Source organism: Sander lucioperca, chromosome 2 (genome assembly GCF_008315115.2).
Source record: "Sander lucioperca isolate FBNREF2018 chromosome 2, SLUC_FBN_1.2, whole genome shotgun sequence".
Lineage (NCBI taxonomy): Eukaryota > Metazoa > Chordata > Actinopteri > Perciformes > Percidae > Sander > Sander lucioperca.
Genome location: NC_050174.1, coordinates 42,155,299 through 42,183,192, shown reverse-complemented (window position 1 = coordinate 42,183,192; position 27,894 = coordinate 42,155,299). Strand labels below are relative to the sequence as shown.

General features: G+C 40.0%; 2 protein-coding genes across 27 annotated transcripts in view; both read left to right on the top strand.

The window, feature by feature from the left end:
- The first annotated feature begins 188 nt into the window (after nucleotides 1-188).
- stx2b (syntaxin 2b) lies at nucleotides 189-10,145 on the top strand. Of its 3 annotated transcripts, none has more exons than XM_031300725.2 (11): nucleotides 189-471; nucleotides 566-640; nucleotides 733-832; nucleotides 1,899-1,973; nucleotides 2,199-2,272; nucleotides 3,510-3,618; nucleotides 7,547-7,620; nucleotides 7,842-7,979; nucleotides 8,487-8,597; nucleotides 8,763-8,868; nucleotides 9,413-10,144. In XM_031300725.2, exons 1-10 carry the CDS (start codon nucleotides 442-444, stop codon nucleotides 8,856-8,858), a joined length of 882 nt encoding a protein of 293 aa, XP_031156585.1. In that variant the 5' UTR covers nucleotides 189-441; the 3' UTR covers nucleotides 8,859-8,868; nucleotides 9,413-10,144. The 3 variants fall into 3 exon arrangements, with proteins under 3 accessions (XP_031156585.1, XP_031156587.1, XP_031156588.1); XM_031300728.2 differs by having other exon boundaries at nucleotides 198-471; nucleotides 571-640; nucleotides 9,413-10,145; XM_031300727.2 differs by lacking the exon at nucleotides 8,763-8,868 and having other exon boundaries at nucleotides 190-471; nucleotides 9,413-10,143.
- Nucleotides 10,146-17,450: 7,305 nt separating this feature from the next.
- rimbp2 (RIMS binding protein 2) overlaps nucleotides 17,451-27,894 on the top strand; it is a 107,849-nt gene continuing 97,405 nt past the window's right edge. For 11 of the 24 annotated variants that reach the window (XR_004896419.1, XM_035997884.1, XM_035997869.1 and 8 more), the window contains exons 1-3: nucleotides 17,452-17,587; nucleotides 18,085-18,178; nucleotides 18,272-18,403. Coding sequence is in view for 21 of the 24 variants with exons in the window: in XM_035997884.1 (XP_035853777.1) it covers nucleotides 18,113-18,178; nucleotides 18,272-18,403 (198 nt within the window). In the remaining 3 variants the exon portion in view is untranslated. Of the gene's footprint in view, nucleotides 17,588-18,084; nucleotides 18,179-18,271; nucleotides 18,404-24,524; nucleotides 24,642-27,894 lie in introns of those variants that run through there. The other 13 variants (XM_035997925.1, XM_035997923.1, XM_035997918.1 and 10 more) reach the window with 5 other exon arrangements.

The following is a 27,894-nucleotide window of genomic DNA, read 5'->3' as shown; positions in this document are numbered from 1 at the left end:
AGAGAGAGAGAGAGAGAGAGAGAGAGAGAGAGAGAGAGAGAGAGAGAGAGAGAGAGAGAGAGAGAGAGGCGGATCCCGGGGTAAGAGATATTGTGGATTTGTTACTGGCGCTTGTGCGGTGAGAAATATCGACACGACCAGAAACAATCACTTTAGACCTTTATTTTTTTTAGAGCCTTTACTTCTTAGAGCTGTATTTCAGATCCAGTGTTGCTAAAATTCTAACTTTTTAAGGCCTGACACGCTCTCTACCTATTTCTGTCGCCTCAATAACGCGCTGTTAATGTAGGCCTGCTGTTGTTTCTTAGCCCAATTCAGCCATCTCGACCTCATAGTGCACGGTTAGGTGGATCAATGTTACTCTACACATGGAGACTTACACAATGACCCAGCGGGTGTTTTACTAGAATTATCTTGGCGGGAGACAAGCTGGCCGGTGTGATGAAGGATCGATTGGCTGAACTGACTGCTGTGAGTGTCTTGCTTTAACTGTATACACCTTAACAGGTAAAGACATTATGGCTGCACAAAAAGTCATTCACACACATGTTTTTCATCCGTACAGAGTAGGACACGAGCAGAGGAGGACGTTGCAGTCGCAGTGGACAGAGATGGCTTCATGGAGAGCTTCTTCAGAAGGGTGGGTATCATCACTGCAACTTCCAGTATGTGCACAGGTTTGGGGAGCTGGGATGGCTCAAGATACTGATGTGTTATTATTGATGGATTCAGGTAGAAGAAGTCAGAGGACTCATTGATAAGATCTCCTACCAAGTGGAAGAGGTGAGGAAGATGCACAGCACGATCCTGTCTGCACCCAACACAGATGACAGTAAGTGTGTGTCTTTATAAAGAATTGGGATGGACACAGAGGGCATTTAAATTTCAATGTTGACATGTCTGTGTAGTTTTCAAGTTCTCATTTACAGAGACCCAACAATTCCCCCCAAGAGCAAGTTGCGACAGTGGCTTGAAAAACTTCCTTTAAACAGGCAGAAACCTCAGGCAGACCCTGGCTCTTGATGGGCGGCCATCTGCCACTGCCGGTTGGGACCCAGATACACAGATACAGATATACAGAAATATAATTCATAATAATTATAGCAGTTGGCATGATGAACAGTGGCAATTATAGTAACAATGAAGATAATATGACAGTAAGTGTGTGTCTTTATAAAGAATTGGGATGGACACAGAGGGCATTTAAATTTCAATGTTGACATGTCTGTGTAGTTTTCAAGGGTTGATTTGTGCATTCAGTTTTATTGAGAGCTGCTTGGGTGGAGTTTGACTTGTGAGGCATAGAGTGAAAATGTCACACTTCCTTTGTTACAATTCCCCCCTCATTGTATATGAATGGCTGCTCGGCCGGAAACCTGTGAAGGAAACGGCTCTGTTTTGCCCCAAAACTCACAAACCATCGTAGTTTGGGCTCTGACTTGTTCTGTCAGGAACCTTTTAACAGTCAGGAATTCAAACATGCTGTCATTTGCAAATGTTTGCAGGCAACCAGCAATGTAAATTCTATCTTACTAATCAGATATAGTTTCAAAGTATTTCTAATGGCTTTGCTCAGTGTGTGAGCCTGAGGACCCTGCAAGACAAAGAGCCAGTTTACAGTGCCATGGCATCACCAGTGATTATGTTTAATGTAACACAGTACAGTGTTTTAAGATCCATGATGTGGAAAATGGTCACAAGGCAAGGAACAAAGAGCTTGTGCTGTGTGTGACCTCTGCAGTATTGCCAAAGGGTTGTTGCCAAGTTACAAGATGAAATCACAGCAAATCCAATATTTACAGAAGAAAGAAAGAGGCGAAGTGATTAGCTGAATGACATTATTTTTCCTCATCACCAAACCAAGTCTGACGTGTTTCTCTATTTGTGTCCGTGCGAAGGAACAAAGGACCAACTGGATGCACTGACCAATGACATCAAAGGGAATGCCAACGTGGTGCGAACTAAACTCAAATGTGAGTCCAACTATGATTGTCACACTTGTTTATTGACTACACCATACCAAATGTGATGTTGCCTGCTGTTGTGTAATGTATCATAACTTTAGTGTTTTAGTGTGGAAATGTGGTTGCTTCTTTGAGCTGCTAGACATGTGAATTTCCCTATGGGGATGAATAAAGTATTCTATTCTATTTTAACTCTCTCTCTCTCTCTCTCTCTCTCTCTCTCTCTCTCTCAAGCCATGGAGCAAAGTTTGCCCAAAGATGATGTAGCTAACAGATCCTCTGTTGACTTCAGGATCCAGAAAACACAGGTCAGGAAACAAACTGATGACTCCTCACATACACACTTATCCTGCTCATACATGATGATGATGATGATGATCATCATCATCATCATCATCATCTGTCAGTTGGGGGAAATGTTTGTGTATAGATGTATCCAAGATGTTAGAGTATTATAATTATTTACTGTGAAATTCACAACTTTACCCTCCACATTCACTATTTTACAAGACGTGTCTGTTGATTGGCATTGCATTTCTTTTAATTTTATACCCATTAAATTCAATTCAGTTCAATTTTATTTATAGTGTCAAATCATAACATAAGTTATCTTGGGACACTTTACAGGTAGAGTAGGTCTAGACCACACTATCATTTACAGAGACCCAACAATTCCCCCCAAGAGCAAGTTGCGACAGTGGCTAGGAAAAACTTCCTTTAAACAGGCAGAAACCTCAGGCAGACCCTGGCTCTTGGTGGGCGGCCATCTGCCACTGCCGGTTGGGACCCAGATACACAGATACAGATATACAGAAATATGATTCATAATAATTATATCAGTTGTCATGATGAACAGTGGCAATTATAGTAACAATGAAGATAATAGAACTATGACTAGTAATATTAGTAGAAGCAGTGCGAGGCGTAGCAGGGCGTCGAGCAGGACCACAGCAGCAGCTGCAAACACGATCCAGGTGCCACCACAATCCAAGGAAATCTGCGAGGCGAGAAAACACAAGGAAGAAGCCAAATATCACGATATTTTTGACCAAATACACCGATATCGATACCGCAACGATATTGTAGTGTTGACTATTGGTGCTTTAACAAAATATTTACACAATGAGATCTTTGATAAATAATCATCAATAATGTGGATATAATGACTAAGTGGGTAAAGGCAAATAATAGAACAGCTAGAACAGTCTGGTAAGTTCAGAAAATGACATCACTTTACTGTAATGCAGCCTTTAAAACCAGGCAAAGACAACAATTATGCCATATTACGATATATCTAAGACGATATCTAGTCTCGTATCACGATATCGATATAATATCGATATATTGCCCAGCTCTACAACAGGGTACTATGAGCTCTTCAAGATATGATGGTGCATAACCATTAAGAGCATTCAAATGTACTTTTAATTTCAATAGTGTAGGTATCTTGTACAGAACTGCTATTAGGGTAGTAAGTCATTCAATTCTGCAGTCGGAAATGCCCACATTCTCACCCTCTGTCCTTGTTTTTTCACTTGTCCTAAGCACACAGTGCTGTCCAGGAAGTTTGTGGAGGTCATGACCCAGTACAATGAGACTCAAGTGTCCTTTCGGGAAAGAAGCAAAGGAAGGATCCAGAGACAGCTGGAGATAAGTGAGTGAAAAATAATGGACCCCCTAAACCCTCACGAGGCTTATTAGTCTTTGAAACTTTAAAGTTATGATAATGAAAGTAAATTGTTACTACAAATAGGAAATACTCCCTTTTTTAAACACATCAATTGCTTGAATTTGGTTGCATGGTCAAGATTTGTAAATCTAGAGATAAAAGAGACAAATAAAACCATGAAGCTGTGTTAGCACAGTATCCAGGAAACAGACCACACCGGTTTCCTCTCTGCTTCTCTGGATATGCCTTGCTGACACCATCAGCAAGGCAGAATTTGTTTCAGGTTTCTTCTCATGTCAAAGTTCTCTTTTCCACAAACCAAAGTCACAATTGATCACATCCAAACAGCGGATTTTCAATGTTTTGTGAGTTTTGATGGAACTTAAGTGAGCAGTAGTAGAATTAATCAAAGAATAGGATATACAATAGAGCACCAACCGGTTATAGAAAAAAGATGCATAACTAGCAAGAGTTAGGTACTGAGAAATAAAAATAAATGGAAATGAGGAGAACAGCATTAACAGGATGTGTAAACTAGCAACAACTACAGAATCCACAATATACAGTGTAAATAACAATATAGGTGTATTAGCATTCATACAAGCGTATTAGTTAGTCCACCATTTTCCACAGTTTGTTCGGCCATCTCGGTTCAGAATTACATTGACAAACAAATGCAAAGACAGTGTGTATTAGGTGCATTGTATTATGCACATTGAGTAACACGAGACAATAGTGAAAAGCAAAAAAACAGGACTGTGGTCTCTCACAGTCCCTGCGGCCAGCATTAATGAGAGGCTCTGGTTCTCCACGCTGCAGACGGAAGAGCCTGATACTGGAGATGCCTCGTTGTGTTTGCGTTTCCCGGGAAACGGGCAGAGGGCTCAGCAGCCTGTGTAACAGTAGTTCACCTGTCTTTGACACGGCCACATGAACCTCGGCCTGTGCTGTTGTGGACTTACACCATTTATTCACATCATTCAGAAGTGATACTTTTAGCTTGATGTGTATCGATGAGTTGTCATAGTGGTGTGTTTTACTGTGTTTGGCTCAGACTCTCTGAGGAATAGCCATCGCAAAAGGTGTGTGACATACAGTAAGCACCTGCACAGAGATCTGTATCTCCAGGGAGGGTTTTGTACAACACGATGCATGGCTCCAGGAAAAGAAAGCTTTCTCTTTATAGAGTTTCAGCAGCTGTTTCTCTATGAGGGCAGCCGGCTTTCTTTTGTTCCTCAGACACTTCTAATCTTGGTCACAAATACAACCCTTATCCGGCAATAAACTGAAAACCACAGCAGGAGCTGACTATAATTTAACAATGAATTATCTCAATTAGCAGTCCACTGATAAATGCACTGTTAACAACTGTTGCGCTAAAATTTGTAGTTTAAAATTGCAGTATGTTTGGCTATCAATGTTTAGTACTCAAAATTTAGGTTTAAAGCTACAGTGATAGATAGATAGATAGATAGGTAGATAGGTAGATAGGTAGATAGATAGATAGATAGATAGGTAGATAGGTAGATAGGTAGATAGATAGATAGATAGGTAGATAGATAGATAGATAGGTAGATAGGTAGATAGATAGATAGATAGGTAGATAGGTAGATAGGTAGATAGATAGATAGATAGGTAGATAGATAGATAGACTTTATTGATCCCAAACTGGAAATTACTGTGTCACAGCAGCAACTAACAAGGACACAGCACGCATACACAAAGATAAGATAAGATAAAATATACTCAGAGGAATGAAAAAGAATATACATGTATATACAAGGGTAGAATAAAAATATACAACCTACATACATAGTATAAATAGTAAAATAACAATGTGCAAGTAGCATAATAGTGCAAAATTGTAATGTGTGAGGTAATTAGAGAGTTATCTCACACTCAGCTGTAAATTATTGTGCAGTTTTTTGGCATGTGGCAGGAAAGATTTTCTGTAGTGGTCCGTTTGACACCGAAGCTGTCGGAGCCATACACTTACTGTTCGACCAGTGTGGGGTGGAGAGGGTGGTCAGTGCGTAGAAAGCGAAAAAACGCCAGAATTTGAAGTAAAGTTCGACCTCTTCCTGCAGCTTCCCCCCAATTCCACTCTCTGTCGCACGGGAATAGAAGAGCCAATAGGAACGCTCTAGCTCTGAAATGACTTGTGATTGGCCAAAGTCTTCCATCATAGGCTAGATTTTCTAAAGCCTGAAAACAGAGCCAAGAGGAAGTGCGGAAGTCTTTTTTTTGGCTCTGGAAGGTTTTTTTTGTCTCTGACTGTTTGAATTACAATATGCTGAAAGATTATTATGGATTTTTTTGCCCAAGGATGCCTAAAATAAATTGCCTACCACAGCTTTAATTTCAATAGTAACCTTCAGTGTGTCTTAGGGCCCTGACACAACCTGACCAACCCGATTATTGGCTGTCGAACAGTCTGGCAAGGTCAGTGACTCGAGTCTGTTCGGTGTGTTCCGTGTCGTCGTCAGTCGGAGGAGCTGTCAGCCTTCATTTTGGCCGACCCGACATGCTCAGTCGGAAACAGGGCAGTCGGGACTCACCCGGAAATGGCGAGCGGCTGAGCCTCTCAAAATCTTCGTCAAAAAAAGACGAAAATCTTTTAAACTGACCTTTGTCGATCTGAAATGAAGACAGATTCAGCAACTGCATGGCCTATTTCTCCCTTAAAATGTTTTCAGAAACACGTTTCGGTGAACTATTTTAGTACAATATGAGATCGTATTCTGAACAAGCCGCCATGACAGTCTGGCTGTGAATTTCCGGAGAAAAAAGACCCACGTGACGCGTTTGTCCAATCAGCTGCCGGTTTTCATTTTTTGGGAAACAATACAGAGAAGTGCCACCTGCTGCTATGGAGACGTTTTACATTTCACGCAGTGCGTACGCTCAAGACGGCGTCGCATTAGTGTGTTTTGAGTCATTTTTTTGGACCTCGGGGACCTGACTGATCAGTCCGTCTGGTTGGTGTGTAACAGCTCTTACTTTAACGCTGTCAAACACATTATCAGCTTTTTTCACATGTGGAATGAAGTCTTAATTTGTTGTGTCAGTAAACAACACATCTCTTACTACTTGGGGAAAAGCATTGTGTTTGTAGCAGTGTCCCCTGGATGGATAACAAAGACATTATTTTTCCCTCAGCTGAATCGATAGAGCTACAGTAAGGCTTCTTCTCCTCACACAGACAGCTGGCTTTATACACAGCAGTATTGTATTACCCTGGGATTAAGCACACAACAGTATATATTGTACCAGGGCTAAACACAGACACTTGTTGTTTACATTCTTGACATTAGTGCAACACTGACTACTCCAGGAGTTTTGTCTATTAAATGTCAGAGGTTATCTTTTTTTTAAAGCATGCTACAAGAATAATGAATGTAAGTCCCTAATACAATAGGGTGTGTCAGATGATCTTAAAACGTAGACAGCTGTTTAAACCATAACCAGATTTTTAGGCATAACTAGTCTTCTGATAATTAATGGATCAAGAGAGCTCAGTCCACTGGCCTTCCATATTTTACTGATAGATACTGCATCTAAGGTCCAGAGCAAAAATAAAAGGAAATGAGTAGGAGTGGTGTCATATTAAATCTCAGAACTCTGAATTTTCTCCTAACAAGCTACCAGTAGCTGCAGCCTTTTCAGCATAAAATCTTTACAGACCTGTAAATTATATCTTATTTTATCAAATTTCAGAAACTGCATCATGCCTCTTCTCCAGTATCTGGGTGTTTTGGAACTACCATTTAGTTTACATTTTTAAAAAATGGCCTCAAGTTGCAATCAGGGACATCTTTAGATCTAGGATCCAGTCGAAGAAGAAGTCTTTAACAACCCTTTTCTAGGTTTGGTTCATTGCTGGTTAATCATTGTCTGCTATTTATTATTTTAGCTGGAAAAGTGACCACCAATGAAGAACTGGAGGGCATGTTAGAAAGTGGAAATCCATCTATCTTCACATCTGATGTAAGTCTTCTCATGCTTTACTGTGCGCAGTATACTGTTATTGCAGGGTTACAAGCTATTAATGCCATCTAGTGGTGATGGAGAAATAAATTATTTAGGGTGGGGTTGAGTGCTGCCAGGCCTTTTCTTTTTTTTTTTTTCTTTACACATACAGCTGGGAACATTTGTTTGGTACTTTGGGATAAAATATTTTACCCTGTCTCTCCATCTTTCTCCCTTAGATCATTTCTGATTCCCAGATCACACGTCAGGCCCTAAATGAGATAGAGTCACGACACCAGGACATCATGCGTCTGGAGTCGAGCATCAGAGAGCTCCATGTGATGTTCATGGACATGGCAATGCTGGTAGAAACTCAGGTACCTGCTACATTTAATTGTAAAGGTTTATAGGTAAAAGCTTCTCTTTATCTATTCAAAATGTAGTCTTATTTTTCAATGTCTAATAGTATGACACTTCCTATATCTCCCAAGTGTACCAGTATGTTGCCACTACGTTTCTTTACCAATACTACCGAGACTAGGGTTCCAGCGGTGTGAGATTTTCATGGTACGATAACCGTCTCCGAATATATCAAAGTTTTCACTCGTATGTGGTATTACACAATTATTATTCTTAACCCTAACCTTTAAAGGAATTAAATTAAATTGTATTGTTGTTGATCAAACGCTTTATTATAATTGAAATTTAAAACCTTTTTTTTTTTTGGAAATATGTATAAAAATACCGTAGATAAGCAAAAAAAACACGGTATGATTTTCATACCATGGTATACCATGGAATCGGTATACCGTTGCAACCCTAACCAAGACAAAACGCAATAAAAGATGCAATAAATAAAGGCATAATGATTCTTTCATGTACAGGGGGATATGGTTAACAACATTGAGAAGAACGTCTCCAATGCAGTCGAATACATTTGTAGTGCAAAAGAAGAGACCAAAAAAGCAGTGAGATACCAGAAAAAATCCCGGAGGGTATGTGTGCCTTTCTAACTCTGTGTTGCTAAATTGTCACATAAAACAATGTCAATTATACAAGATATCAAAGTCACAACTACCATATGAATCTGTTTATAGCATTTTTAATGGTATCCTACTTTGAATTGAAGTTCAAATAACACCCTCTTCTTCACTTGGCAGAAATACATTATCCTTGCCTTTGCTCTGTTGATCCTGCTTGCTGTCATTGCACTAATTGTTGGCCTGTCTGTTGGACTAACCAAACCCCCTGTTTGAGAACTACTGTGTGAGTAACAATTAATCAACACCGTCCATTCCTTGAAGATACTCTAAGCGATGTCACGCGTTTTTTAGGCTACAACATGTTTTGTCACATACAACAAACATCTCCTCACTATCCGCGAGCTGCCGGTCCCCTAAACACACTGTAAAAAAACGCGGTCTCTGTAGACAGCCTAGGGTACACACACGCCAACAAAAACAAAGTGGTCCAACCTGGACCATGCAAACATACACAAACCGTGTTCCTGTGTTCAGCCAATAACGGACAAGAAGGATTTGGGGGGGGTTAGTGCGCTGAAGCACAGAAGGGAGGGAACGGGATGAGGAGGAGGGAGGAGCGAGCTAGTCTTCGTTTTGTTTGAAAATACTTTGAACGTCAACAAGAAGTAACGTCACCCAACATTGCTTAGAGCACCTTTAAACACAACTTTCATACATTCATTCATCTATTCATCATTCATATATCCATGAATTCATTCATTCATTTAGCCGTCGAATGGTTTAAAGGATATGTAACGCAGTTGTCTCTTTCCTTCTCTTTTTGACAGAAACTTCTCGGCCTTGCCATGTGTGGGGTTGCAGGTTTACTCCTTTTACTCATCATAATAGTTGGAGTCTATGAGTGACGGGTTTCACGAGTCACACCCTCACAGCAGTCAGCTGTAGTCAGCTCCTGTAGTGATGAAACTTTTAGAACATTCACTATCCAACAGCATTACAGAGAGGATCACATGACCACACTGAATAGGTATGATGTGCGTGATCCACTTTGCACCAGTAACATCAGACCTCATGATACAATGTTCTGGAGCAATTCTATACAGCTAGAACAACGCATCCTGTCAGCACACATCCCTTTCCCTTGGCAGTGGTATAATGAACATTGACAGCACATCAGATTTATACACTGGTGTGTGTTCTCTATAGAGGCTGTTTTTGCGTGTTAAGTATCACTCTCAGACATTTCTTGCTCTAATGCTCTAATTGACTTTTTATTTTATTTATTTTTTTACATTTTTTGGAAATAAGCGTATTCGCCTTCTTGCTGAGAGTTAGATGAGAAGATCGATTCCCCTCATGTACGTACAGTAAATATGAAGCTATCACCGGCAGCTGGTTAGCTTAGCTTAGCATAAAGACTGGAAACAGAAAAACAGCTAGCCAAAAGCAATAAATATGGCATGTTAAGGTCTTACAGGGGGGTTATGATGTGCCAAACTATTTCTTGGCTAGACCAAGGGGGTAAGCTTCTCCTCACAACGCGTACCTCCTATGGCGCCATTTTAATGCTAAAAAGCCATCACCTCCCGTTAGCATTCCATTGACTGCCATTCATTTTGGCGCCACTTTGACAGCGAATAACTTTACATCTAAAGCGTTTAAAGACTTTATTTGTCCATCGTTTATTTCTAAAGAAACATGACAATGTATAAAAGGCTCCATTACCTTGTACCTCACGTTATGGCTCCGTAGCAGACGTTTTTGTAAAAATAGGCTAACGATTGTGTCATAACCACGCGACTTACTGTCGCATAGTAGAGGAATTACCGTATAGCCAGGAGAAGCTCTCAGGCAGTTTCGACTTACATTAGCTGTTTAAGTTTAATTACTAATGTTAACTAGCATTTTAGTTAGCAATAATTAGCCTGTGCCTCTGTTATCTCCTTACATATACCTATGCTCTCCGTCTCTGCTAGATTGGGAATGATTGAGATTTCTCTTGGCACAGCTACCAGAAGACTTACAACTTTCAGACAGGTTGCTCACGTCACATTTACATCGTCTCTCTCAGTTGTAACGCTCAGCCATCACCGGAAAAGTGCTTCTAATGGCCTTCACTGGTCTCCGTCCAGAGCAACGGGATCTGTTGGTCCATTCTATATACAGTCTATGGGCTAGACGTAGTGACTTCCTGGAGTCTTGTTGTCATTGTGTGGTTGCCAGGCAACTAGCGGAAGCTCTAGGAAGTCACATCCTCCTGGCACATAGCCCCACATAAAAACCACAATGTGTCATTTTTACACTTCTGTATGTGTACAGATTAAACAAACAAGATATAATGTGCTAGTTTGTGAGCTTTAGAGATGGTGGTAGTCTGATTTTGTTACCTTTGGACAGAGCTAGGCTAGCTGTTTCCCTTTGCTCCCAGTCTTTGTGCTAAGCTAAGCTGCTGCTGCTTCATATTTAGCATACAGACATGAGAGTGATATATCCATCTCCTCATCTTACTCTTGACAATAAAGCAAATAAGAGTTTCCCCCAAAATGTCACACTGCTTTGATATTCAAATGATATTGTGACAATTCTCTTTATGAATTGATGTTTAATTTGTGATTTCATGTTAAGTTTATGCTCCTTATGTTTTGTTGTCCTTTTATATATTTACTGTAATTCATGTGAACTGAATGTAAAATTACTGCAGCTCAGGAGTCCTTTATAAATAGAAAATTGTATAAAATAAAATTCTCTGCAAGCATTTCTAGTAAACTGTATCTCAATCAGAAAAAATATTTTCGAGTTGAACAGAATTGATCACTTCAACAATAAGTCTAAATCAGCAACCTTACAAAAGTGCCTTGTTGACATTTCATATGAAACCTTAACTTATTAAATATATTATATTTATAACGATCACGGTGTGTGATGACTGAAATATTAATGTGAAAAAAGTCATGCTACAACGTAGGACTGTTGGATGATGTTATTTCAAGAGCACACATTTAAATGTTGGTATTTCATTCTTTTGTTTATTTGTTTCTAAGTTATATCTTGTATTTTATATTGAAACAGAATAATGAATTAATGTAAATAAAAGATAAAGAGTAAAAAGACTTTGCAAAGAGTATTTTTTTTTGTTTATTTCCTTTCATTTCAAAGGTGATAACTTTTTATATATCAGTCATAAATAGTCTGAATTTGTCAGACAGAATTAAGGTTATTTTCTCTGTTTGTTTAACACTCCAAACATTTGGAGGTTCAGTTTGTTAAGAGGAAAACAGAAAGATGCAGAGGGTGCTGTTTACTTCAGGACTAATGAGCACTTTGCACAAAGCGTTTGATTTCCGTGTAATCAACCAAACAAGATTAGTGAAGAAAGTGGAAGTAGGTCCCCGGAGGCCAAGTTCTGTTCTCTCTTTGAATTACATCAAAGGAAACTTCAGAGGTGCAAGTAAAGTGAAATGCCAGTGAATGTCTTTAAAGTCTGTACATGAGGGTGTTTTCAAGTCACTGAGCAAGGCATCCTACACGTCAAGTCAAGTGATATTATGAACTGTGATTTAACTTGGACACAGCAGTTTATTTGGATCAGTAATTTTTGTGGCAAGCTGTAGGTGTTGGAAGCTTTGGAAAAGGAGAACAAATGTACAGAAATACTATTTTGCGAGATATGGTGTTTTTTTTATTGTAATTAGTGTATTTTTGTTTCAAAAAACACTATTATGAAGTAAATTATTAGTGTATGCATGTTCCATACTGTAGTCTGTGAGAGTATGTTTACTGTGACAGCGAGCATAATTGAGAATGATCGAATTGTGTTCATATATACTATATATACATGGAGCAGGTTGTCTTACTAGAGATATTTATACTTTACATGTAGAAAATGTTCTTTGAAGCACATTGTTCTTTAAAGCAGCATTAAGGATGCATAGTTGGCATCCCTAATGTTGTATTACTGTTTCCTTCTTGATATAGTCTTCCTGCCCACACTTTAAAATAGGCCTACTTTTTACACCGGCCTCTAGAAGACATACCCCAACTCCTTTGCCCTGTTTTCTGTAATTATGTGTGATCATTACTTGTCTCTGTATATTTTCTGCATATTACTAGAATATGTTCAACTGTCTCTTTTTTTTACGACACCAATCACAATGACCTGATGGGTGTTTCCTCATAATGGAAAGTGTTAAATGTTCACTGTGTCCAATTCTCAGTCTATTGTTAGGCTTCCTGTTAGTTTTCCTAGTTACTTATTACTATTAGGGCTGTCAATCGATTACAAAAATTAATCTAATTAATTACAGACTCTATGATTAATTAATCGAAATGAATCGCATACATAATTAACGGTGCCTGAACCGATACTTTTTAAGAAAGTAAAAAAAGAAAAGAAAACAAAGGGTACTAAACAACAGTCAAAATTAAATGTTATTAACATTAATAGTTATACATTAATAATAATGTATAACAATAACAATAACTTATTTCACTAGTAAATTGCTGTTGAACGACAAAAACAACCACCGAGGACCTTTACAATAACTTCAAATGCACCACGAAGCTGTAGTTTACCAGTTTCATTGAACGCCCCGTCTGTGTTGTTTTTCCGACGGCAGCTCGGCAGCTGCAGATTGTTACATCCCGCTGTTGAGTCACAGTCCTCTACAGTAAAACACAGTCAAACTTTACACCGTTCAGCGTTAGCTGTCAGCATTGTAACCGTGTTTAATCCAGCTACTAGCTAGCGGTAGGCTAACGTTAGCTGCTGTCGAGTATAGTGTTAACTAGCTAGCGGTAGGCTAACGTTAGCTGCTGTCGAGTATAGTGTTAACTAGCGTCAGGTGCAGCGGTGTTTGTGTTGCCTGTATCGTCTGTTTCAGAGCAGCAGATTTTTACAAGTAAATGTTCCAGTTAATGATCCAGGCAGCACATTCTCGTCTCCCTCCTTCATTTTACAGTCCAATGGTGGCTAGAACGGCTCCGGGTCAAACTTCAATATGGAATGGATTCATCTGCGTTAATCTGCGGTTTTTTTTTAACGCGTTATTTTTTTCTCAGATTAATTAATCGAAATTAACGCGTTATTTTGACAGCCCTAATTACTATACCTACTTTATTTGGATTTAGTGTACATGGTCTGGTATGGGCAAGTACGTTTTTTTTAGTAAACTGTTCTTGTTGTAATGTGTATTTATTTTTATTTATTTTTTCGACAGAAACCATCAACGGTAGGCCTACTTTTACTCTGCTGAGGCTGGTCATTACTGTTTGCTGTCAGCCACAAGCACATGCCTCTACTCTTCCATATTTGACACCGAGTGCCATCTACTGTAGTTCCATCATGTATGTTGACATCTCTGGGCAACAATAATGGGCAGCTCACACCAAAACAAACTAGATTGATAAATAGCACTAAAGGTAAGAGGAAAAATATGTATTTATGATTGTGGGGTGAACTGTTCCTTTAAAGACACTGTAACATGTAGGTTGTCTTTATATATTCACAGTGCTAAAATGTACGGTGGCCGACAGGGGCAAACGCCCTGCAACTTAAGAAAACACACGCAAATAGACAAAACACAAGCAAATTAAGAAAACAACTTCATTAATTTGACAACACATGTGCAGCACTCAGCAAACGCACTGCAAATACACACAACACAACCAAATACATAAACGCACTGCAAATAAAAAATGATGCAAAAAGAAAAGCACGCAAACCCCGAAAAAAGAAGCGATGCAAAAAGAAAAACAACTTCATTAATTTGACAACACATGCGCAGCATTCAGCAAATGCACACAACACAACCAAATACATAAACGCACTGCAAATACACACAACACAACCAAATAGATGAACGCGCTGCAAATATGAAACGATGCAAAAAGAAAAGCACACAAACCCAGAAAACAAATGCAACAAAAAAACGCAGCATCCAGATTACACAACGGAAGTTCTCCAGGCCTCTAGAGGGAGCAGCTAAGTGGAACAGCTGGATTTTTGATTTTTGAGAGAGAGAGAGAGAGAGAGAGAGAGAGAGAGAGAGAGAGAGAGGTGTGTGTCTCGGCTCAGGTCACAGCTGATACTCAATCAGCAGAGACGTGTCTGTAAACTCGTGGTGATAAAACATTTAAAACTGCATCAGCGTTTAACGTTGACATTTGTTTAAGCCACATGAGAGGGTTTAATTTCGAGGTCCGAAATTACAAGTGTAATATTGTGATTATACAACAACGGTTACCAACAAAATAAGTGATCAATCTGTATTCATATTGTGGAGCAATTCGCTCTTGAAATACAAAAAACAGACAGGATTTCTAGTCCCTCCCTGTTAGTAAACCAGCCAATTTACCGTGGGATTCATCAAACTGAATAAATCCCGCTTGCACATATAAACACAAAACTGCTTTGCTAACTCCAACGTGTTGTAACTAAGACATCTGCTGAAAAAGTTATTGTATTCATCAGCATGATTGCCATTCTGTTTAGTTCACAAACATCCAACACACCAAAGTACAAACACATAGCGGACCAGACGCGAGCTTTTATTTTGAAAAGCCGAAGCTCGGGATGGCACCAGCCGGGAGGGCATGAGACGGGAGCATAGACTGTATATTAATAATATATTATGTTATTAATAATAATAATAATAATATGAATTTAATATCGGTTAATAACGGTCGAAAATCCAGCTGTTCCACTAGCTGCTCCCCCTAGAGGCCTGGAGAACTTCCGTTGTGTAATCTGGATGCTGCGTTTTTTTGTTGCATTTGTTTTCTGGGTTTGTGTGCTTTTCTTTTTGCATCGTTTCATATTTGCAGCGCGTTCATCTATTTGGTTGTGTTGTGTGTATTTGCAGTGCGTTTATGTATTTGGTTGTGTTGTGATATTTGCAGTGCGTTTGCTGAATGCTGCGCATGTGTTGTCAAATTAATGAAGTTATTTTTCTTTTTGCATCGCTTCTTTTTTCAGGGTTTGCGTGCTTTTCTTTTTGCATCGTTTTTTATTTGCAGTGCGTTTATGTATTTGGTTGTGTTGTGGTATTTGCAGCGCGTTTGCTGAATGCTGCACATGTGTTGTCAAATTAATGAAGTTGTTTTCTTAATTTGCTTGTGTTTTGTCTATTTGCGTGTGTTTTCGTAAGTTGCAGGGCGTTTGCCCCTGTCGGCCACCGTAAAAATGATTTAAAAAAAAATTGAGAGAAAGAATAGCAATTCAAATCCACTCTGAATGTGTTTATTAGCAATTTACCAAACAACTGTTGAACAAGCAGAACATAAACTTGAATAGAAGCGCTAAACTCAGTTTTATCGTCCAGGGTCAGGCTGTAGGGGCCTACCGGACTCTCCCTGTGATTTTAACAGTAGTATTTAAATATTAATATTTTTTTAAGCAGTTTTGTTAATTGGGGTTCCATTTACTCCATCACAATAGGTATTTCTGTTTATAAATTGTCAGAAATTACAAATGCATATATATATTTCTGTAAAATAAGGTAATTCAGGCCCTTTACTGTACGCGGACCAATCATACTTACTGTCGTGCGTTGTCACCCCCCAAAGCCTGATTCTGAGTCAGGAAAAACCCTGAGATTATCTAATCAGGAGATGATGATGTGACATTTCATCACAAACCATAAACTGACCATAGCCATACATACAGGTGTATGTTTACTTCTTTACCATTACCTGCGAAAGACTAGCTGTGGTTGAAATGATGGCAGTCATATCCTCAAAGAAGTGTGCTGGTATTTGATTTCTTTTTCTTATTAAGTTACTCCCTGCTCAAGTCATTTTTTTCAGGTAGTTCAGGTGGTCTACTTTTACTTCTACTTAAGCACACACACCTAAACAAATATATATATAGCCAATCTGAAGTTGTTGGGCTGACGGTTGTAAAATTTTAACATATTGCCCAACCCTAGTACAAACCATATTACACTCTTACTGGATGCCAAATCCTGTGTTTACAGTTGCAACAACTGCTCATGAGTGTGCAGATATAACCTTCTAAGCCTTCATATTTTAAAAGCTTACTGGATGAGTAAGATCCAGTGTGTGTGTGTGTGTGTGTGTGTGTGTGTGTGTATGTATATATATATATATATATATATTCAAACGATAAAAAAAATTTAATCACGACTAATCGCTGAAGTTCTATAGTTAATCGCGATTAATCGCATATTTTATCATATGATTAAAAAAAACAATTTTGCATTTCAAAACAGTTTTTAAGTACATATTAACAATGGAAAGCATTTTTTACCTGTGTATCTTGATTGGGAATCAAATGAATGCAAAGAAAGTTACTTTATGAACTTACTTTATGAAGTTACTTAGTAACTAAAAAACTAAAAATTCCTATCCTTACTAGAGTCAATATAGTGTGTAGTAACTCCTAAATAGGGCTGTCAAACGATTGTCTTTTAATTTCTCTGAATTTCTGCGATTAATGCGATTAAAAAAAAATTAATCGCATCGTGGCGGCCCTTAATCGCATCGCGATTAACGCGTTAATGCTGACAGCCCTAATATATATATATATATATATATATATATATATGTCTATATATATATATATATATATGATATAAATGGGCATTGGGCACCAAACATTTATGTGGCCAATGAGAAAAAAACAGTGAACCTCATATTGCAGTCTCTGATGCAAGAGGCATCACATTACTTGGCCTGTGTAGAAGCGACTCTCATTTAAAGGCTGCAGAAAGATTTTTTCTGTTACTGGGTGCACTGTATGAGATATGTATCGGCTCTTAAAACGATAAGAGTGAATTGCATAGTCCAATAGAGTGCTTTGTCTAACTGGAATTAGAGCTGACTGGGAAGGAAAATCCAACAGTTAGTAGTCTCTTCTGCAGTGGTTTGGGAGAACGCTGGCCTGGATGACCCAGTGGAAACTGTAGTGTAACTAATGACCGGCCCACTGGACGTTTTAATTGCTGCCTCATTTCTGCTGGAGCCTGGCTTATCCTGCATCTGAGGTGGGTGGTAGTAAAATATAAAACAAATCTACTGGATTTTGTACAGTGTTATTAGTCTGTAGACACATTATAGCCCACAGCTACTGTGAATCTTAAAGATAAATGAAAAGTTTAATTGTAGGCTCTAGTCCAATTACGTAGACAATCTAAATGTCTTCTTTATATAGTTTTAACTAGCCATGCATTTGACCAACCTTGTAGAGTTAACAAAGCAAAATAAAAGCCTACACTTTTAGTCATTTCTACAGTGACACTGTTTAAAATGGTTTACTTTTCCACATGCATGTGATACATTTTTTTTCATTTCATGAAATGTATCCTCTAAACATACATCAAACGTCTTACATTCAGCTCTTGCCTCTTTTTTTAAATCATTCAAATGTAATTTTAGATGGTTTCGTAGTTTTATGCATTTCCTGCGGCAGCTGTGCTGTCTCTTCTGTCTGTGTACTAACAATAATCCAACATCCATTATTATGTAACTCTGCTGAATACAGATATTTATAATCTGAACATGCTGGAGTTATGACATCATCCGGCACTGCTGACTATGACAAGCGTTTGGGGAAGCATGCAAACCGTTCTGTCATGGTAGGTTATTGCTCGTAACAAACAGGGACTGTATCATTGAGATGTAATGTGATTGTTGCATGGCTTAACTTGATATCTGTTTTTATGTGCCAGGGGACAATGGGTTGTCAGAAGACTTGCAAGATGGAGAAACTCCTGAAACAGTCGCAGTGGGAAGTAGCGTGGAGCCAGAGACAACGGTTAGCCACAACAAAGAAGAACAGCCGGATTAGAGGCACAGATAAGGTGAGTGTGGTATGTTGTTTGCATGTGTGTTGGTTGTAAAGCTTTCGATGAATAAGCTTTGATTCCGCCGTGTCTGGACACTGGCGGGATCAGCACTTGTTGATGCCTGCAGCCATAATCTGACCTCCCCTTGCACTTCTCAGCCAATGGCTCTTTCCTGTCACCAACGCTCATCATTAACAAATGCAACCATCCAACTTTCATCTCTTATGCAGTTGATTTAGCTACCAAACATAAAAAATATTAACTGTAAGTGTATTTGCTTGTGAACAAAGAGATTACCCAACATGCCATTATGTAATATGGATTTGACTAAATACAGCATAAAATATACAGTGTCTACAAATTAATTGCATTTGGGCAGGTTTGCTACATGTTTTGCATTAGTTTATAATAGTAGATACCCACACCTATGTGGTGGGGGTGGTGTGTGTTTTTGTATTGTGTGTGACTGTGAGAACATGTTTGGGGATGTGGAAATGGGTGGTTTAGAAGGGTACTGTAAATAATTTTAAGCTGGCTCAACTTAAAAAAAAATAGTTCCCCTGCTGCCTTAATTAAAGATATGAGTTAACTATACTTAACTTGAATAATTACTTCAGCATGAAAATGTTAAACTGAGTTAATTCACTAATTTTGAGATATTAAGTTCAATCGACAACTGTTGAGTCACGCTGACTTACATTAGAGATATATTATTATATCTCAATTTGAAGAGTCGGTTCTTCATTTGACGTGAAGCACTCATAGCTGCAGAGAGGCTCCAACGACATGTGGCGTTGCTCACAGTAACTGAGTAAGGATACTAACCTTCAACCATGACATATCTTTATGTACTAAAGACTGGGGCTGCACGATATGAGGAAAATATGCGGTATGCGATAACGTTGAATATCGCGATAACGATACTACTTGCGATAAATAAACAGACATTATAACATACTCAATTCTGCATTTCTGCTGCTTTCAGTATTCTTCTAAAATACAACAAATTGCTTGTTGGAAATTATTTCTAAACTTCTTTTATTGAACAAATTGAACATTGAATTGAATATAAAAGGCACCACTACTGATATTTTCTTTCAACTAACACAAAAAATCGGTGTGTCTGAGTGTCTATCGCGATATGTTGCAGCCTTTCGCGATGTGTATATTGCGCATGTTGATATTGCGATGACGATAACAAAAACAATATATTGTGCAGCCCTATTAAAGACACACAAGTTCCCATTTCCATAAAAAAGAGGGTCTCCTCAGAGTTTCAACTTTCAAACAGTGCATGCTGGGAAGTCTGCTAAAATGCTGCACAACAATTTCCCTTGTGATAAAGTTGTATCTCATCTTATCTTATCTTATCCAATGCTGATGATGTTTCTTTAGACACTAATTTTATTGAGTTGAGTGAACTCTCAGCAGTACATTCATTCAACACCATTCAAGACTAATAATTTAAATTAATAAAATGTATGTATTTACATTTAAAGGTGCAGTAGGTAAGACTTATAAAACTAACTTTCTGTCATATGTGCTGAAACTGACCCTGTGTTCCAGTAGAACTACATGAAACAGGTAATTAAAAAAAAAAATCTGGCTCCTCTGGCACCACCTACAGCCTGTAGTGCGATTTGCAAAAATCCACCGCTCCCTGTTCAGATGCTCCAATCAGGGCCAGGGGGGGTGTCTAACTGCGTGTCAATCACTGCTCATGCACACGCATTCATTCTCCCTTGTGGGGGGAGGGGCTTAGGAGACCGTTTTGGGCATTAGCAGAAAGGGGGGAGGGACTGAGAAGTTGTTGATGTTCAAATTCATTGGCTAATGCTGCGTTCCAGGCAACCCGTAACTCGTGTTTTCACAACCTTCTACCCGTGAAAGTGCCCTGGAACGGCAGTCAAACCCGTAACTTACTACTGGTGAACTCGTACCAGATCGTTGTACTCCCAGTTACAGTTTTGACGTCACACACACATAAACAACAATGTCGACCCCTGTTGATGCTGTACAGACGCCGGTGATTAACAGTGAGAAATAGACATAATTAGGCAACGTAAAGTAATTCCGCACATTGTAATCAAAACAATACACATACAATTGTGTACTACTACAGGTTATGTTTATTAAATGAAGCCCAAAATATGTTGCAGACTGGAAATCGCTAGTATCAGCTAGCCCTAGCTAACGTCAACGGTGGGTAGCCGCTAGCTAATGCTAACGCTAGCTAATGCTAACGCTAGCTAATGCTAGCTAATGCTAACGCTAGCTAATCCTAACGCTAGCTAATGCTAACACTAGCTAATGCTAACACTAGCTAACGCTAATGCTAGCTAGAAGGGTTTGTGGTGACTTTGCCTGGAATGCTACCAAGTCGTGAGTCGTGACTTGAAGTCGTAACTTACGGGCTAAAAATTGTGTCTGGAACGCAGCATAAGTCCTGGATCTTCCAAATCCTACCTACAGCACCTTTAATGTAGTTAATGAGAAAATATTAGTAAATGCCACTAAATTCCTGTATGATGTTTTACAGTGTAGGTTGAGGACTAGAGGGTGACACTGGAGTGGATTTTCACTCCTGTCCCATCCCACTCCCACAAAAAAAACTCCTGTCCCGTCCCCGAAAAATGACTCCCATCCCGTTCCTCTATTGTTTTTTTGTTTTTGTTTTATATTAGAACTGCATATTTACTGTATATATAAAAACTGACCTATACTGTTATTATGATTCCCGTCCCCCCAGCTCAGTTGTTTTGTCCTGTCCCAGTCACGTGATGAATAGCTACTATAAATTGATGGATGGGAGTGAATTTAACTATTCATCACGTGACTGGAATCCCGTGACCCGGCAGGTTTACCGGAAAAATGTCAGTCTCTATTGAGGACACTGGAACCTTCTTCCAGAGGGTAGCACATAAACTGGGGTAGTTTCTGTGGTCCATGCTTTGGTTTTGGCCAGGTATTTGATGGAATTATGTTGTGACACATAGAGCTGACATCAGAAGAGTGTCCTCTGTTTGGTGTTGATTAAAAGTCCCATGGCATGAAAATTTCACTTTATGAGGTTTTTTAACATTAATATGAGTTCCCCCAGCCTGCCCATGGCCCCCAGTGGCTAGAAATGGTGATAGGTGTAAACCGAGCCCTGGGTATCCTGCTCTGCTTTTGAGAAAATGAAAGCTCAGATGGGCCAATCTGGAATCTTTCCTATATGACAACATAAGGGGAAAGGTTACCTCCCCTTTCTCTGCTTTGCCACCTAGAGAATTTTGGCCCACCCATGAGAAAGAGAGAGACGTCATGGCTTGCAAACGAGCGAAGCATGGCACTTGGTCAAGGCCACACCCCCATCCTCCACCTTCCACCAAGGCTGAATTTCGGGAAAGAGACTTCAGATACAGTATAAGGGGACCACTGAGGCCTATATAAAAGCATCCAAAAAGCAGCATGTCATAGGACTTTTAAATCCCACGATGTTTACAGTACTACAGTTCTTATGGGTACTTGTAAAAGTCCTTGTCTCTGCTGTCTCTGCTGTGGATTTCTGCTGTCTTAAAAATGTTAGATTGGGTGCCTGGTTAGCTCACCTGGTAGAGCGTGCGCTCATATAAAGAGGCTTAGTCCTCCACACGGCGGCCACGGGTTCAACTCCGACCTGCGGCACTTTGCTGCATGTCATTCCCCCTTTCAAGTCTAAGCTGTCCTGTCAGAAATAAAGGCCTAAAATGCCCAAAAAAAGCTGAATCAGGTACCTGAAAAGAGAGTAGCAGGGGTTTGTTCTGATACAACCTTTGCCTATTAAGAAAATCCACAATCCATTGACTCGCCTCGCTCACAGATGCTTGTTTTGAAAGCACTGGAGCCTTCAGACAGGACTGTGATCTAGAAACGAGAGGCGTGCAAGTGAAGTGCTCAGGCTGTTGTGGACGGCATCAGAGTAGTTGACTCTGCAGGCGTGCTACCGTGCTACTGGCCTGCAGCCACAAATGCTAGCATTAATGCCCTGCTTTGGAATGGGGAAGAAGATGGATGTGATGAACTCAGCAGGAGGTTATAAAATGCATATCATTGAGACCAGATATTATCTGAGATATTTGGTTATTAGACTATTGTGAATTTAACACCAAAGGCCACTACCTGTTTGGTCATCATCTACAAGTTATTAAGGATTTTTTTGTCTCAAGATATCTTGTGTAAATCTCGTGGACTGCATCAATATTTATCTGCAAATATCTGTTGCTGTTGTTTATTCCTTTTTTATTCGCTGCCTCTCGATATATGACCTACCTTAGCTTCTCGTGTTGTTGTTTTTGCACCTCACACAGTTTTTGTTAATCTGCAGAACCCTTCACAAAAGGGAATGTCAAAACAGTTGTTCACACCTCCACCAAATGTGTCTCAGCCAGCTAGTTAAGGCAGGCTCGGAGCTCCTGGCCTGCCTTCTGACATCCTCTGACAGCTGTCTGAACAGGTTTGGTTCCCTTTAACATTCTAAGGTAGGCAGGCATCCTCTGAATCATTACTCAGAAAATAATAAAATAAACTAACACAGGACCAGCAGTAGCAGTATGCACCTTACGTGGCTTTGCCCTCCCTAGTGAGGAGTCAAAAATACCTTGATCCCGCTTGGCTCGGTCATTATTTGCAGTCTTTTTTCTTTTCCACTTGACCCAAACTTTGAAGGCATATAGCTACAGTATTTGAGCTGTGCATCTTTGATAAAATACAATAGACATAGACATTAAGGACTACATTATTCTCCTTTATTGAGATACATTAAATCAGATTTAAGGTCATTCATTGCTTGTACATTCATGAATAATATAATACAAACAGATTCATAAACACAGTTCTTTTGTCAAAATGATCAAAGAAGTGCAATGCTTGCAGTTCTACTTTGAATCCTGCTGTGTTATGGTTTAAGTTAATTTACTAACGGCCCTAGAGGTGATCTAATCTACAGTGGAGTTGCCCATAGCAGCTGATGTCATAGTGAAAACATCAGGTGGGCTTCCTTCTCATTGTCAGAGCTCAGCACGTCCCCCTTTAGTAGAGGCCCAACCAGGTAGAGGACATGGGCGGGAACATTTGACATCAATCGTGTGGGATGTGGCGGTGCCTTGAGTGTTAAACAGCCGCTGTGCAATGTAAGCTCTCAGTTGGGATTGCAGAGAGGGTCCCGCTGGAGGGGGGAGGGAAGGCTCCTTACAGAGGTAAGGAGCTGCTTTGGTTGCTAGGCATCCACGCTGAGGAAAGCATATCTGTTTTGGGTCTTGCTTCTCCTCTCTCCTCTTCCCACAACAGAGTGCACCACCACTGTCAGCCGCAGAGGGCAGCCATACTGCACACTCTGTGCCGCTCTCCTCCACATCTCCCTATAGTGGAAAAAAAAAAAACCCAGGATGGCCCAAATAATCCCCTTTAATACCCTTCTGCACTTGATTTCCTGATCTGTGATTGGATGGTATGGATTTAACTGCTGTTTGTGATAGCTGATTGGTCTGGTCTACCATTCAGTGAGTGAGGGTTTGTCAAGCTGAGCCTCCGGGTAGCCTCTGTGGCATAATGACCTATGACGAGGCGAGGCAGAGTCCCTGTATCAGCTTGCAAAAAAAATAAAAAAATAGCCGAGAAACACTGCAACAAATCTGAGAGCAGAGACCAAGGGGGACGCCAGAGAACCTCACATGACCTTGCCAACTTCAATCATGACTGCTCATCAGTGGTGGTTAGGTGGGCAGGCGATACGATGGAGCACACGGCTGGAAGGCTTTATTGACAGGATTGTGTGTGACTGCTGAGAATAGGACAGAGAATGACCAATTCTGATTAAGGAAGACGAAAGACATCCTGGAGAGGGAGCGCTGCTCAGTACTGCTGCGCACTGCACTGCCTCTGCACCCCTGCGTGCCTGTGTCTGTGTGACTTAGTGTGTGTGTGTGTGTATGTGTATGTGTGTGTGTGAGAAAGTGAGAGCGAGAGAGAGAGAGAGAGAGAGCGAAAGGGGGCGTGTTGGTGTGTGTGTGTGCTCTGCTGCACAGCCACAGTAGTGTGAGCTGAGTGATGCTCGCTGGCTGTCTCTCTCCCCCTGCGCTGCTTGGCTGTGCCTCTTTCTGCCGAGCATTGATGAACCATTTTATGCTACCGAGCTGCCATAGCCATCGTCCCGGTTCAGCTGCTTTTCTGTCCTTTCAACACAGTAGGAAACACCTGCCACTGCATCGGTCCTTTTACAGCCACTGCTAAGGTACTGTACCATCTACTGTCTGCTGTCAAGCCGTGTGTGTTTTTCTGAGTGAAGGATTGTTGTGTTGCCTCTGCTGCAGGATTCCTGTGCTGCTGCTGCTGCTGCTGCTGGAGGGATAAGGATCATCATAACATGTCTTAGTGTCTCAGACTCCTAGTGGCTACAATTCTTGAAATGTAATACTCTGGTTATTGTACACATGCAGCCCTCCTACCCTTATATATGCATTTCTTAAGGGATGGATAAGAGAGGTTTTGAGGTGTTCTGCACAGGAGTGCAGAATGTCCAGGTTTGACAGCACTGAGAAGAGCCAGAGGACATTGCACATCATTTGCATGCAGTGAGGATTCACTGTCATGTTGTTTTATTGAGTTTCCCATCCTAACTGAAAACATGCTGCAATGTATGTGTGTGTGTGTGTGTGTGTGTGTGTGTGTGTAAAAAGAATACTTAAGTCAGCATAGCAGGAGCAGTATGTTTAGCTATTGTCAGTGGGTGATATAACATGGTTTTTAGGGTTGACGTTGGTTCCGGTTGTCACTGCCATGCCTGTCAGATGGCGCTTTCTGTGGAGTCTACATGCAAAGGAGATGTGTCAGTTTTAAATTCAGAAAAATCATTAGGGTAAATGAAGTTGTGTTAATGAATTTGGGATATGAATGCTAATTGGTAGACAGCAGTCATCTGATAGTGATCAATTTGCTTGCATGGATTTTGTCAAACATTTGTGCAGATTATCCATCAGTGTTGTATCCCAGTGGAAGACATGTTAACACAACAGCTGACGCCGTATCGTTGATGGTATTTTTATTTTTATTTTTTTTAACACATACCAAAAAGGTTTGTTTGTGTGTGCATTCTGAATTGACACTGTGGGTTGTAGAGGGCATTCATGAATATTTAAAAGGTATAAGTGTTTCTGTATGTTGTGTCATCAGCTACAGAGCTCAGTTTGCAATGAGATCCTATAGGTGGCAGTAATGAGAGCAGAGGGTGGCAGTGGGGATAAACAGTTGAGGCTGAACTGTGATTTTCACTGTGCGAAAATATGTCTGTGTCCGTGTATGTGTGTGTGTGTGTGCGCGCACACACACACAGGTATGGATGTTTCTGCTGCCTCCCAAGGTCACTCATTTGAAGAGCTTCCATAATTAGGGTTGCCAGTCTAGACCCACACCTTGGATATGAGCGAGTACTCACCAACTCCATTCATACTGTAGCACCTCCTGTCCACCTTGACGAGCAGGCATGGCCATTCATCATTTCACTGGTTATCCCTGAGCTCCCAGAAAGTGACTTTTATCTTCACTATGCACAGGAGACGGGTATTCACATTTTAACCTACATTTGTTTTCTCTGCAATGAATTAGAGGGAGAGGAGGCAAAGGGTGGTGGTGGAGGGAGTTCAAGGAGGGAGGCAGAGTACTCTTGAGCATTTTTTTCTAATCCAGCCCTCGGTCAAATAATATTTGCATAAAATTCTTAGTTTTTATTTCCTCCCTCTGGTAGCACCAGATGGGTGGGGTTTACCGCATTGGGAGTTCAGACATTTTGTTTTCAGTCACAGAAAACTATACCGAATTTAAATCGAAATGCGTCTGCTGACTGATTTTTTTTGCCATCTGGTATTTGCACAAATGGTTTCTGAAGAAGACCCAAGAATTACCCAAGTTTGATATTACAGTTTAAAAAAATCTGACTGATTGGCTGGGATTTTTTTTTTATAAAGATAATTTAAATTGGCTATTAAAGAATTGTGATCAATATTTACTGAGCGGCATTGTGGGGTTTTTTTGGCAGCGGAAACAAAATGCGAACAGCTTCAATCAAAGTGATTATCAGCAAAATGAATATGGTGAGCCTGTTAACAAACCATGTCTTATTTATCAGACAGGGAGCACAATTAGCATTCATTTTGTTCAAGTTGTGTTTATGTTCACCTAGCAAATGGAAGTTCAATATTCACTCTCTTCAGCCACTCCTGATCTGGCTCTTTACCTGCTCTGCTGTATTCACTGTATTCATGCTAGCTAGTCACTGTCATTGTGCTGGGCAGGTAGTGTAAAATGAATTTATCAGAGGTTTTTGCTAAATAACCTGCTGTGTCTTGAAATGGGGCTGATGAGAAGACTGACAGTGAACTGAACAGTAAGGTTGTGGGCTGTACAACTAAAACAATGAGCTGAAAGACACTTAAATGCTCAGTAGGGGTGAGAGGAACTGTAGTTGGGTGATAATTATAAATTATTAATTGCAGCAGCTTTAAAAAATAAACTTGTCAGTGCTCTCTGGTGGACAGTTTTTGTAATGGAGAAAGTGTTTACCTCAAACATATCTTTGACATTTCTGTATTGCTATTACTTGGACCTTGTACACTGATACTGACATACATGCACATACCGATATATCTCTAATAAGCTAAAAGTATAATATGTCCATGCTGGTGTATCAGTTTGGCTCTGAAGCTATGAAGCAGGTTAAAACAAATGCTGAGCGTGTTCACAAGAAGTAGTAATGATGCTAAGTCATTTGCAAATTCCCTTTGAAGCTGGTCTGTTGAAATGAAGATGGTTAACACTCGATGGTTAGCACATGTTGTTAGAGTTGGAAACCTCGGGTGGTGACACAATAAGCAACCTTCTGTGCTTAACTTTTAGGCAATGTAGAGAAAGCAGTTGGCAAAAAAAGTTGGAACAAAAATGTTGGACGTTTTCTTTACCATACCATTCCCCTTCAGTATGTGATTGAGTTGCCCAGTTGAAATCACATAAGGATGCATTAGCCTCTCCTGTATGTGTAGTGTCTACATTGCAGTCCCTCCAGAAAAACGCGATTATGCAATCGCATAATTCAATGCATAATCAGCCAAAGTCCGCATATTTATGCGGGGGCCGCATTTTTTCAAATACACCGCACTTTCGCCGCATAAATTGCCGATTTCTGCGCAAAATATGCGGGGCTTGCATGATTTCATAATCCCGCATTTGCGTTGCAAAAAAATCACATGTATCTTAGCAGAAAGTTGAAAAATGTTGCGTTTACTTCACACAAGAGCAGCCATTTTCCCCTGTTGCCATGGTAATGTTATGAAGTGACGTAATTACGCGACGTGAACATCATCGAAAAGCTGCAAACCCCGCGATGAAGCCATGATGAGAGTTTTTGCAAGTTCCCGCAATTTTTGCAACTTCCCGCAATTTTTGCAAGTTCCCGCAATTTCATCGCATACAATTGCATAAATATCCCGCATATT